The sequence below is a fragment of the Osmerus mordax genome, chromosome 17 (assembly GCF_038355195.1).
Source record: "Osmerus mordax isolate fOsmMor3 chromosome 17, fOsmMor3.pri, whole genome shotgun sequence".
NCBI lineage: Eukaryota > Metazoa > Chordata > Actinopteri > Osmeriformes > Osmeridae > Osmerus > Osmerus mordax.
In genome coordinates, this window is record NC_090066.1 from 3549796 (window position 1) to 3563173 (window position 13378).

The window sequence follows — 13378 nt, forward strand, 5'->3', positions numbered from 1 at the left end:
AAGACCATCTCAACTGTGTGTGTGTGTCTGTGATAGTGAGTATGTTTGTGTGCGTGATAGTGAGTATTGTGTGTGTGTGTGTGAGGGGGAGAGAAAGAGAACAGGAGGTGAGGAGCAGAGGGACTGAAGGGCTCTAAGGGAGCTGACAAGGTTTTGCACTTTGGAGTGGAACCCAAATGGTTCAATACCACAGCACTCTCCGAGGAGGGGGGGGGGGGGGTGCTCCCCGCCATCACCATAGCGACGGCTCCCGACACCAGGTGACGAGGGAGCACGTTTGAAATGAAGCCAAGAGGAGCGCTAGCTCTGACTGAGGAGGCCCAGGCGATAGAGAATACACATCAGGTTTGGTATTTGCTTATTGCTTTCAGATGAGGGGTTGCCAGATTTGGTATTTGCCTATTGCTTTCAGATGAGGGGTTGCCAGATTTGCCTTAGATGTTTATTTTCCATCTAGGGTAACTCATCAAGGCGCTCCTGATCTGGTAGCATGGGAAGAGATAATCAGTGTGCAGGCATGCCAGGAAACCACTCTCAGGGAGAAGGTACTGGTCCGCACAACACCATGGGAAGATATGTATGTAGCTGGGTTTGTGTGGGAGGTGTTGTGTGTTTGTGTGTGTGGGGCGGTTGTGTGTTTGGAGGATAGGCAGGGGGGGTTGTGTGTGTGTGCTCCTGCACGTGTGTGCATGCGTGGCTGCTCATTAGCGAGTGTGAGATTCCTGTGACACGTGTGTTCAGGATGACCCCCCCCCTCCCACTCTCCAACCCCCCCAGCCCCAGCAGCCCATCCTTCCCAGGCAGTGTGCTCGTCTACAGCAGGTCCACAGTCAACTCACCCCAGGGCCCGCTCCATTCGGCTGCCCAGGGAGCCCACCACCTCCCCCAGAGTGCAGTAGGCCTGGCCCAGGAAGTCCTGCAGGGAGGAGGGACGCGTTATATATGGATCACTTCATATGGGATGTTTACAGATTATCACAGCAACAAACATTCCCACACTCACGTTCAAACACAGTACACCTACACCAGGTGTACTGGTGTACACCTGGTGTAGGTGTACGACGTTCCCCACCCCTCATTTGGTAAAATAATTTGGTCCGGCCCGCCATGGCACTGCAGGAACCATATTATTAGGTGCATTATTCGTTGGCAGCAGCACTATTTTAATATGTGGAAGAGGACCGTGGAGGCGCGCAGCGTTGCGTACCAATGTACCAAAAGATTTCGCTTTCCGTAATCATGATACCCCCCAAGAAATGTTCGATGCACCCCTAATCAAAGCAGGCTGCATCCGTGCCAGCTAACATCACAAACCTCACCACAGAGAAACGGTTCCAGCCATCACATTAGGGGTGAGTTCATTAAATGTTTGACCAAATATAGCAGGCACATTTTTAAGTTGATAATTCTGTACGGCCCCCGAATGATTTTATAAATATCCAAATGGCCCTTGGCAGAAAAAAGGTTCCCCACCCCTGACCTACACGGTGTATTGTAGTGTGGGTAAAAAAAATACAGTTTATGAAACATGACACAGAGGGAAGTATGTGTGCTGTGTGTGTTGTGTGTGTGCTGTGTGGAGAGGTGGGAATAAAGGGAGAGAATCCTAGTGATTACCACCACAGACTTGACGGTAAAAACATCAGCACTAACATAATGGATTCTCAGATCCTGTCTTCGGGGATGACAAACAGAATCAAGTGACAAGGTACTATCCCTCTAGTATTCCCCCTGCTCTCCAAGTCTCTCTGTTCCTCTCTATTTATCTCCGTCCCTCCATCGCTCTCCGTTTATCTCTTCCTCCCTCTGCCTTTATTTTCCCACACCATCTCTCTCCCCATCTCATTCTTGCCCGTCTCCCCCTGGACGACGGGCCCGTCCCGCCCCCCTCCAGAGTCAGTAGCTCCAGTAATGGCTGTTACCCAGCAGTGGGTTTCCTCCAGGGTCTGGACTACAGATAAGCAGAGAATGAGAACGCCTACTGTGCCATTCCCAGTCGGAGATGATTGATTTAAAGAACCTGTTGTTTATCCGGCGAGATTGTCTGTGAAATTATGGAAACCAGGTCCAGAATTGAGGGGCCTGAGAGACAAACTGACTGTAGCAAAAGACTAACAGGATTTTTCAGGCTGCCTGCCTGCTTCAGGGAGGAACAATGTGACTACATCGTTATCACCGAATCCACACAGACAGATGCCTTACCAGACAGTCCATAGTAATGGTGGGTCACAGATAGAGAGGCTGTCTGACCAGTTCTCATTTCAACATTACCTTACCACAGACCAGTAACGGTACATTATCTAATGGGCTTTATGATGTTGTGGTAGTCTCTTCCATAATCCTTCACCTCCACCTAAGAGCAGCATGTGGATATCTTAACTAAGGACCAGCGTGGCAGCATGTCTATAAATCACACAGTGAGGAGCCCCTGCTGTGCTGTCTCTAATCTCAGCGTTCCATGTTCTCTCCTTCAGGGGAGGAGAAAAATTGCCGTAATTTTCCATGATTGCGGGGTACTGACGACACAGGTGATTGGCTACCATCTGGTTGAGCCCTCCCCCTTGTTGTTGCGATGGGAAAGCTGTCTCGCTGCTCTCTGTCTGTAGATGATAAACTAGAAGATTAGGATTGCTACTGCTTAGCATCATGCCTGGAGAGTCAATTAGTGTTCATATGCTAAGAAAAATACCAATAAAACACGCAACCTACAATAGATGGGGCAAAGACTTCCAACCAGGGCTCGCAACTAACTTTTTCCCTCGAAGTGCAAAATGTACTTGACCTGTCCCAAAATGTAAATTCTTGTGTTTTAGTATTTTGACAGGCTGATATGGGTCTAGGTTACTCCTTTCCTTTCACTGTGTGAAAAAAAGTTTTGAAGGGTTGAAAAAATATTTTCGAATACATATTTTTTATAAAATGTTTTGAAAAAAAAAAAGTTTCCAAAGGTTGAAAAAAAAAAAAAAAAAAAAAAGTGTTGAAAGGTTGCAACACATATTTTGGAAAATGTTTCGAAAGGTAACATTTTTTTTTCTAAAAAATGTACATTTACATTTATAAAGCAATAAAGTGATGCCTGTCCTTGCTACAAATGGACAATAAACTTGAACTCCTATGAGTAAAGGCTAACCTTTCAATCACTTTGCGTCATGTTCTCGTCCAATGATATCATCCCATGGGACTGTGTGTTGACCTCTCTTTGATGGCCACAGGCCTTAGCTACATCAGGGTCTGCTAAACAAAGTTCACCTTGCGGGTGGTGCAATTATTACTTGCAATGTTGTCGATCAAGATTTAACTAGAAAGTCAAGGTAACACTAAAACATATAGAAGACTGACAGGTCAGCTAGGTTCAGCTCTTAACCGCTGATAAAATGGGGTGATGATTGGATTCTGGTAGGATAGACACTCAAGCACACCCACACTGAGAGCGGAGAAGAGGACACATGCACATTTCTCTACTCCTGTCTCTAGAGAGAGAGAGACAGAGAGAGAGAGACAGAAAGAGAGGAAAAGAGAGCTGAATCATGAATACACCAGGGGGAAGGAGACTATATTGTGTGTCAACAAAGAAAGACGCATTGTTGTCTTTAATTACTGTCATTAATGTGGTTTTATTGGGAGTGCTAACAATAGAAAGGCAGGGCCACAGGAGTGTGTGTTTTCAGAGCAGAGCTGGCCGGACGCTCCCAGGGGGGGCTGGCCATGCCATTACACACTGAGCACGCTCAGTACAGGAGCAATACACCCTGGGAAAGGTCCGGTGCTAATCACACTGATACACACCCACACACATACTGTACACACACACACACATACTTTACATTCACACACATATAGACACACACCCACATACTATATTCACATACATGCACACACTCAATTAGCCACTTACATGTTTTGACAGGTTGGCACTCTTGGAGTCAACATCATACCTGTGGAAGAGAGAGACACACAGGTCATAGAGTTAGAAATCTACAGAGAATGACAGGTTCTAGAATAGATAGAGACTGGGATCAGTGTATAAGAACAAGAGGTGTCAGGCTCTCAGGCTCTCAGACTGTCGCTTAACTACCCAGGTAAATTCACATGACTGAACAAGGAGAGGTTTTCAATCAATATTCTCATTGACGCTTTAGAGATTTCAATTTCAAACAGGTGTGTGCCTTCCGCTAAAACCTGATCCGAAATTATCCTCAAAGCGATCGGTGACGCTCGTGTGTGTGTGTGTGTGTGTGTGTATGTCAGAGAGAGCAAGAGAGAGAGAGCGAGAGAGAGCGAGAGAGAGCGAGAGAGAGCGAGAGAGAGCGAGAGAGAGCGAGAGAGAGCGAGAGAGAGCGAGAGAGCGCAAGAGAGAGCGAGAGCGAGAGAGAGAGAGAGAGAGAGAGAGAGAGAGAGAGAGAGAGAGAGAGAGAGAGAGAGAGAGAGAGAGAGAGAGAGAGAGAGAGAGAGAGAGAGAGCATGTTTCTGTATCCGTTATGCTGGCTGCGTTTTTATGACTGTGTGTGTCATGTAGCCATTTGCTGGAGCCATTTTTCTCTAAGCTACACTTTATCTTTCCAGCTGAGCCAGTCATAGTATGGTACTCTCTCAGCCAGTGATGCCTGGCTATCAGTCATCAGAAGCACTGTAAACACACCCATCCTTAGAAAGAAGTCCTGTTTATTTTATTTCTCTAATGAGTTTTTCAGACTGGGTTGTAGGTGCTAATAAACACCACTGGTTCTGAGCCCAATGGAGGGCAAGACTGTGTGACTGTTGATGTGTGTATCAGAGAGGGCTGAATGACCACAGGAAGACCTCCAGGGGAGACAGAGAGCTGGCCAGGCCTGGATGAGGGGTTAGGCTGGTGGACTGCTGTCTGAGGGAGCAGGCCTAGCCCACAGCAGCTGTCTGGAGCTCTGATGCTGATGGCACCCGCCTCCACTCACACACAGACACACCCACAGATCACACCTCCAGATACACACACCCACACAGACACACCCAACCACAACCACAGATCACACCTCCAGATACACACACCCACACAGACACACCCAACCACAACCACAGATCACACCTCCAGATACACACACCCACACAGACACACCCAACCACACCCACAGATCACACCTCCAGATACACACACCCACACAGACACACCCAACCACACCCACAGATCACACCTCCAGATACACACACCCACACAGACACACCCAACCACACCCACAGATCACACCTCCAGATACACACACCCACACAGACACAAACACACTCCGACAAACTCCATCCATGCCTCAGAGACAAAAATAAGCACAAAAGCTCACTTGCACGCAGACACACAACACTTAAACGCCCCCTTGCACTCCCACCCTTCCCATCTAAGAGGGCAGAAATGCAGCCATGTGAACAGGGGCTGGTGTTGGTGAGGAGAGACTTCAGGTTGGTTTTGCTGCCAGGGTCAGAGAGGCAGGTAGCAGAATAGATGTATCACTATGAAAGAGTGTTGGAGCAATAACCTGCGGGATATTAGTTATATAACACACCCTGGGAGGATGTTCTGTTCCACTGAAACACTTGCTTACATTCAGGAAAACTGGCTCCCTGTAGCGAGGAAGGACGAAAACACACATTTATACACAAACCCAAACAACTGTCTCGGCAGAGACACACATAAGAAAAGAGCCACAGGCACACAACCAGATCCAGAAGGGTAGGAGTGGGTGTGGGAGTGTGTGTTTGTGTCAGTGTGTGTGGGAGTGTGTGTGGGAGTGTGTGTTTGTGTCAGTGTGTGTGTATGTGTGTGTGTGTGTGTACAGCCTGAAGACTAATGTTACAGTAACCCAAGCCTGTAGTCTACCACTCAGCCTCTGCTCCTCTCAGACACTTAAGGACCCTACGAGAGCACTTCCACATGAGTCCTCTCCTCTCCCCTGCTTCCTCCTCCCCCTCTCCTGCCTCCTCCCCCTCTCCTGCCTCCCCCCTCCTCTCCTGCCCCCTCTCCTGCCTCCCCCCTCCTCTCCTGCCCCCTCTCCTGCCTCCTCTCCTGCCCCCTCTCCTGCCTCCCCCCTCCTCTCCTGCCCCCTCTCCTCTCCTGCCCCCTCCTCTCCTGCCCCCTCTCCTCCCCCCTCTCCTGCCTCCACACTCCTCTCCTGCCCCCCTCTCTCCTGCCTCCACACTCCTCTCCTGCCCCCCTCTCTCCTCCCCCCTCTCCTGCCTCGACACTCCTCTCCTGCCCCCCTCTCTCCTCCCCTCTCTCTCCTCCCCCCTCTCCTGCCTCCACACTCCTCTCCTGCCCCCCTCTCTTGCCTCCTCCCCTCTCTCCTCCCCCCTCTCCTGCCTCGACACTCCTCTCCTGCCCCCCTCTCTCCTCCCCTCTCTCTCCTCCCCCCTCTCCTGCCTCCACACTCCTCTCCTGCCCCCCTCTCTCCTCCCCTCTCTCCTCCCCCTCTCCTGCCTCCACACTCCTCTCCTTCCCCCCTCTCTTGCCTCCTCCCCTCTCTCCTCCCCCCTCTCCTGCCTCGACACTCCTCTCCTGCCCCCCTCTCTTGCCTCCTCCTCTCTCTCCTCCCCCCTCTCCTGCCTCCACACTCCTCTCCTGCCCCCTCTCTTGCCTCCTCCCCCCTCTCCTGCCTCCACACTCCTCTCTCCCCCCCCTCTCCTTTCTTCCCCTCCCTCTTATCCCCCTCCTCTCTTCACCTCTCTCCGTTCTTCCCCTCCCGAGAGCGAGAGAGAGTGAGAGCGAGAGAGAAGATTATAGTATGGCCTGATGTTCGCCCACACACATGATCCAGAGCCTACGGGGAACCAACACGCACGCGCACACACACACACACATGAAAAGAACACAGCATGCTTCAACACAACACACAAGGCAGCATGCCGCTCACTGTAGAGTACACACAACCACAGTGAATCAGACACACCCACCCACACAGACAGCACACGCACACAGCAGCCCATTTACACTCCCTCTGCCTCAGTGAGCTGCATTAGGGCTCCCTGTGCTATTTATAGCCTGTCGTGTATTTCTGCCTCCCTGTCACTCAAACTGCATGAAAAACAACCCGGACACAACATGGACATGTGTGTGCGTGCCTGTGTGTTTGTATGTATGTGTGATTGCGTGTATGTATGTTTTAGAGAGAGAAAATATACGTGTGTGTGTGTGTGTGTGTGTGTGTGTGTGTAAGAGAAAATGTTTGTGTACATTCGTGTTTCTGTGTGAGAGCGAGAGAAAATGTGTGTGTGTGTATGCCACGTCATTCACACACAAAAGAAAAGAGTGATGACTGTTGTAAATGCCATCTCTTCCTATGACTGTGATAATCACATTACATCTAATGTTGCACATTTGGCCAGCCATGGAAATCTCATCCAACACTCAGCTGACACACACCATGAAGACACAGCCTGTCTGTCACTCTCTCACACACACACACACACTCTCTGTCTGCTCTCAGAGAGGGGACACACATTTCTCTATTCCTGCCTCCATAAAGAGGGAGAACGAGAGAAGGAGAGTGACAGAAAATGAGAGAGAGAGATATCAGGAGAGAGAGAGAGAGATACCAGGAGAGAGAGATACCAGGAAAGAGAGAGATATCAGGAAAGAGAGAGAGAAATACCAGGAGAGAGAGATACCAGGAGAGAGAGAAATACCAGGAGAGAGAAATACCAGGAGAGAGATATACCAGGAGAGAGAGAGAAATACCAGGAGAGAGAGAGAGAGAGAGAAATACCAGGAGAGAGAGAGAGAGAGAGAGAGAGAGAGAGAGAGAGAGAGAGAGACAGTGAGTGAGAGGAGACCCAGGCACAGTGACAGACAGCCGTGTTGTATCTTGATGCAGCAGCTCCCGTGTTGAGGGAGGCAGGCGTTGGGAAAGCAGGGCATTGTGATTCATCACCTGGTGATCATTTCATCCACTTCCCCCCTCAGTAAATAAGACAGCTGCCAGGTCAGCAGATGGCATGTTAGGCCCTGGTCCTCCCAGCGCTGGCCTCATCTATCATGCAGACCCCGAGCCGGAGGAGGCCGGCCGGATGACCAACCAGGGGCCGCAAGGTGAAGCGCGGAGCCGGGTTCGGCTCGACTGTCTCCCTGCCTGAAGGAATCTGCCTCTTCCTGTATTCATTCCAGGGTCCTGGTTCCCTGGTTGTCATGACAACTCGCGCCGACAAACGGGTGCGGGCACACTCGCGCCCAAACGCATCCCTCCTGCTAGCTCGCTCTCTCTCTCTCCCTCTTCTTTTCTTTCTCTCCTTCTCTCTCTCCCCTCTCTTTCATTTTTCTGTCTCTCTCTTTCTCTACCCTCTCCCCCTCATTTTTTTTTACCTCTCTCTCTCTCACTCACACACAAACAGAGCTTCAGTTTCCCTCTCTGCCTTTGCAACCTTGTGACCTCTTCCATGTCACCCAAATATTTAAGCATCCACTGTGACAAGACGCTGAGCTGAGATACTGATACACAAACACACACACACACCCACACACACACACACCCACACACAGGCTTTACCAGGATCTCATCTGTATAGACACACACCGTATACAAACACATTGAGACACGCACTGCTGTTCTGAATGTGTGTCTATTTTTTACTCACAGATCAAATCGCAGGTTCTGTCTTTCCTCGAAGAAATAATCCAAGATGAACTTGCGTACAAACTCTGGGTTCAGCGTGTTGTCAATCACTTCTGTTCTTCCAAACTAAAGAGAGCGAGAGAGAAGACAGGAAAATGAGAGAGAGAAATTGAATCAGTCTCCAACCAGTCAGACATTTCCCTCCATCTAGCAGAGTGATCCAGCAGTGCTACACCTTGGAGGGGTGCTCATTATAGCTGGAGGAACCCTGGGCTTGACTTGAGCCATGCTGAGAGGGACTGACTGATGGAGTGACTGAATATGAGGTGGAGAGGACTGGAATGCATGGAGATAGGTAGCATGTATGGAAAACCCCCCTCGACGATTAGAGGCAGAGCTAGTGTGAGCGTGTTTTATATTAATATGTACAATAATGTATATAAGGTTAATATATATTGTATATACTGTATAGTAGCCACTCCCCCCCCCAAAGTATGCAGAGCCACACTCACCTCCCTCCACTCTTTGTTGCCGATGCCTTGAGTGTAGAGAACGCAGACTGTGGGTGGAGGGGGGGGGGGGGGGGGGGGGGGAGCAGGGAGACACGTCAGGTCAAACCACAGGTATCAGTCTGTACCTACAGCTGTTGTTATCCCAGGACATACCGCCAGAGCTGCAGGACTGTTAAACCTTTGCTACCTTGGCAGACATGTCAGATGAGGCTCATTAGTTTGTTAATGATCAGTCAATGGCAACATCAAACAACTTGGACAACAATAACAACAACATCAAAACATATCCATAACTTAGCCAGGTCCCCTCACAAAAGCATGAAATGGTTGTGAATTAATTTGATTCCCCGAAACAAGATAATTTTCTAAAAAGGCATATTACCGAGCTCACCGATGCTATACTAATTTCAGAAAGGCTTTGATGTTGTTTCCAGGTTGCGACACACACACACACACTCACATACACATGCTCTCACATACAAACACACACACACACACACACACACACACACACAGGGCCATGTTTGATCACCTACTCAGCACAGTGCTGGAGAGAGCTGAGGCAATTAGCCTGTGCAGAAATCCCTCTCACAGTGAGAGGGATGAGAGCTGTACGAGTGCAGCCTTTGTCCTTCTATACTCACTGACTGCTCGCTCCCTCTCCCCCACACACATACGCATACATACATACACACACACACACACACACACACACACACACACACACAGATTGATTATCTAACTTTCTCATCTCCATATCCTGATATGAATGCAGGGTGTTTGTTGAGAGCACATTCCTGTAATTGGTCTGAACAGAGTGGAGTTGGAGATGTGTGACAGTGGAATATGATGTTTTGCTAAAGACAGTCTAGCCCAGCCCAGTCTAGCTTAGTCCAGCCTATTCTAGCCTACTACAGCCCAGCCCAAAGCCAGCTGGCTCCATGCATGCCTCTCTCTTCTTTTTACTTCTTCCTTCCTCATCCCTCCCTTCCTCATTCCTCCCTCCATTTTCCCTCTGCATCTCTTGCTTTCACGTTGTTCCCCTCCACCCCCTGCCTTCCTGCCCAGTGCCCAGTGAAGCAGCATAATGCTGGGTGACTTGGACCCCATAGCTCAGCAGAATAGCACCACAGCTGCTCGGCACCAGAGCTGCCTCCCCCAGACACCCAGAGCTGCCTCCCCCAGACACCCAGAGCTGCCTCCCCCAGACACCCAGAGCTGTCTCCCCCAGACACCCAGAGCAGTCACTCCATCAAGGTCACTTTAGTCGTCGTTATCGTCCTTATTCCCATCAATATCACCATCATGACAGGCCATAGTAATGACCATGACCGTGACTAGGGAATGACACAGGGACAAGAAATCTAAATGATTAAAGACACTGGGAGTCTCAAAAAATAGGAGACACAGTTAGGTAAGGTAAACGAAAAAGAGAAGAGAAAATAAAAACTTACACAAGTTCATGCAAGGCTACTGGAAGACATTAATTGCAAGAAAGTGGAGAAAAGCAGAAACGCGTAGACAAAAAGACCTGGAAGAAAAGAAAACAGAAAAATGTAAAAGCATTCATAGAAGAATGAACATGCAGAGAAAGAGAGAGGGAGAGAAAGAGAGAGAGGCAAGAGATAAGAGTCAGAATAAGACAAACAAAGAGTGACAGAGACAGAGAGAGGCAGAGAGAGAGAGAAGCCAGCATACTGAACAGCACAGCCATGACAGTTGTCCTGGATAATGAGAAGGAATCCCATGAATATGTTCCTGATTAGCGCCCATCTGAACAAGGTATTATCAGCCAGGCTGAGAGGAGGCCATGCCCATGATCTGCTCTGCTCCAGGTAGTGGGGGTCAGATGGCTGAGCGGTTAGGAAAATAGGCTATTAATCAGAAGGTTGCCGGTTCCATTCCCAGCTGTGAAAAATGACGTTGTGTCCTTGGGCAAGGCACTTAACCCTACTTGCCTCAGGGAGAATGTCCCTGTACTTACTGTAAGTCGCTCTGGATAAGAGCGTCTGCTAAATGACTGAAATGTAAATGTAAAATGTAGGTAGACTCTGGCTCATGTCCACAAGTCCACCACACTAACATTACATTTACATTTACATTTAGCAGATGCTCTTACCCAGAGCGACTTACAGTAAGTACAGGGACATTCCCCCCGAAGCAAGTAATGTGAAGTGCCTTGCCCAAGGACACAACGTCAATTGACACGGCCAGGAATCGAACTGGCAACCTTCAGATTACTAGCCCGACTCCCTCACCGCTCAGCCATCTGACTCTCGGAGATACATGACAGCAGTTCAGTCCAGGTACACATTCCATCAACAACACCCTCCGAACAAGATCTAAGCTATGAAGGATTGCATACCACCGCGTACCATTTTAACCGCAAGTTAGCTACGGTAACTAAGGTGAATCCAGTGTCACATGACTGGCTGGTGTGATCAGCTGCAGTGCTTAGTGACGCTCAGCCGACGTCTGTGGCGTTGTCTTCGTAACTACGTAAGACATTACCACCCACTATGTCGTTGGACATCTAAACATGTATTATCTTCCCGTCATTAGTCATAAAGGCCCTAAGCCCACTTCGTCCAATGACAGGAGACAATCCCACACAGGAAGAGGCAGTGACTCACAACTTTTGTGCATAAAAAAAAAAGGTCATAAGTATAATTTTTTCATCCTTTTTTCAGTCTTTTTTTCTTTCAATCTGCCCTCTCTTCTCTCTCTCTTCTTATCTTGCACCTACACTCGCTTGCCACATTCCTCTGTCAGGCCCAGAAGAGATGAGTGTTGAGATTCTGGAGGCTGACTTCCTGCGTGACCAGGCGTGCTGGAGCAGGGATGACCCAGAGAGACCGGGGTGGGGTGTGGGGGGGGGGGTGTTGTGGGGGGGTGTGGGTGGACCTCACACTGATACAGAAGCAGAGAGAAATGGTTGACACCCAAACCACACACAGGGACACACACAGGGACACACACATGGATCTTACTTGGGTCAGATTTGGAGAAGGTGTCTCTGTCCAACAGGTTCCTGTTGGCAGAACAAGAGAAAACAACAGTCAGTCGGAGAGTGGATTTAAACCTCCAGCATGTTTCTGTGGAACCAAGAGAGGTTCGTTCCCTGGGTTACCAGTAGTCAGTTTGAAAGTGAAGAATGAAAGCCTTGCTCTTTAATATATATCTTGGAGAAAATGAATTTTCTCATGAACGTTTCTTTCTTCGAAACACAGGATACTGTAGGAAACTTACACAATATTTGAGCTGTAAACACAATCTCCCCTCCCCTAACTAATTTCCAAACACAACAAGACAATGGGTCCATTGTTCTGCAGTGCAAGCTCCTCATTCTGTTTGCAAAGCAGAAACTGATGTTTTCTCTCTCCCGGTCTCTCCCCAGCTTACAGATTCTGCCAAGGCCTACATCATCCTCATCTAGCTGGTGTGTTCCACTCCAGAGTGGGACTGTGAGGGGATATACTGAGGCCCGTTACACTGGGCTATGACTAGGAGGAGGAGAGGAGAGGAGAGAAGAGGAGTTAAATAGAGAGTGGTGCTTGGGAGTACGGGTTATGATTTGGGGATGAGATGAGGATTTACGAGTCACAGACAGGAGTGGAAGCCCCGCGGGTCAGCAGGGCCATCAGTGTGTATGGAGAGAACTCCCCTTTCTCAGCAGACAGCCCTCTCCCGTCCCACTGACCCGGGTCAGACCGGACATGTACTACTACACAGCACCAGGATGTTCGCCTGATCCCCACAAAGCCCTGGGATTGCGATGGGCTTTGGAAGGGCGTTCAGCTGAACCCCTGGCAGCGTGTGCTAAGCTGGAGTCTGGATCCTGCAGACGTCCCTCCATCTCTCCCTCTCCCTCTCCCCCTCCCCCTCTCCCTCCCCCTCTCCCTCTCCCCCTCCCCCTCTCTCCCTCTCCCTCTCCATCTTTCCCTCTCTCCCTCTCCCTCTCCATCTTTCCCTCTCTCCCTCTCTCCCTCTCTCCATATCTCCCCATCTCCCCATCTCCCCATCTCTCCATCTCTCCATCTCTCCGTACACCTCCTACAGTAGCTTCCCTGTTCTCTCTCGTTCACTTGCTCTGCTTGCTTTTTTCTCCATCTTTCCCTCCCTCCCTCCCTCCATCCGTGTTCGTTGCTCTATCCATCTTCCTCTATGGAGTCTTGGGGCAGCAGCATCTCCAGCTGGGTCATTCTCACAACCAGAATACATATTTCAGGAGGATTACTGCTTACATCATCGTGACTAGCCTTTGGGTGGTCCTCCAAGGTTCCCTGTTTGTGTGTGTGT

The 13378-nt window shown here is 49.5% G+C and overlaps 1 protein-coding gene across 5 annotated transcripts in view; it reads right to left on the minus strand.

Annotated features, from left to right (window-relative positions):
- The window catches only part of LOC136959874 (copine-8), a 51137-nt gene that overhangs the window by 25976 nt on the left and 11783 nt on the right, over nucleotides 1-13378 (minus strand). For all 5 annotated transcript variants that reach the window (XM_067254081.1, XM_067254082.1, XM_067254083.1 and 2 more), the window contains exons 2-6: nucleotides 12070-12110; nucleotides 9080-9126; nucleotides 8590-8693; nucleotides 3896-3935; nucleotides 840-916 (exon numbers count right to left, since the gene is read on the minus strand). In XM_067254081.1, coding sequence (XP_067110182.1) covers nucleotides 840-916; nucleotides 3896-3935; nucleotides 8590-8693; nucleotides 9080-9126; nucleotides 12070-12110 — 309 coding nt within the window. The remainder of the gene's footprint in view (nucleotides 1-839; nucleotides 917-3895; nucleotides 3936-8589; nucleotides 8694-9079; nucleotides 9127-12069; nucleotides 12111-13378) is intronic.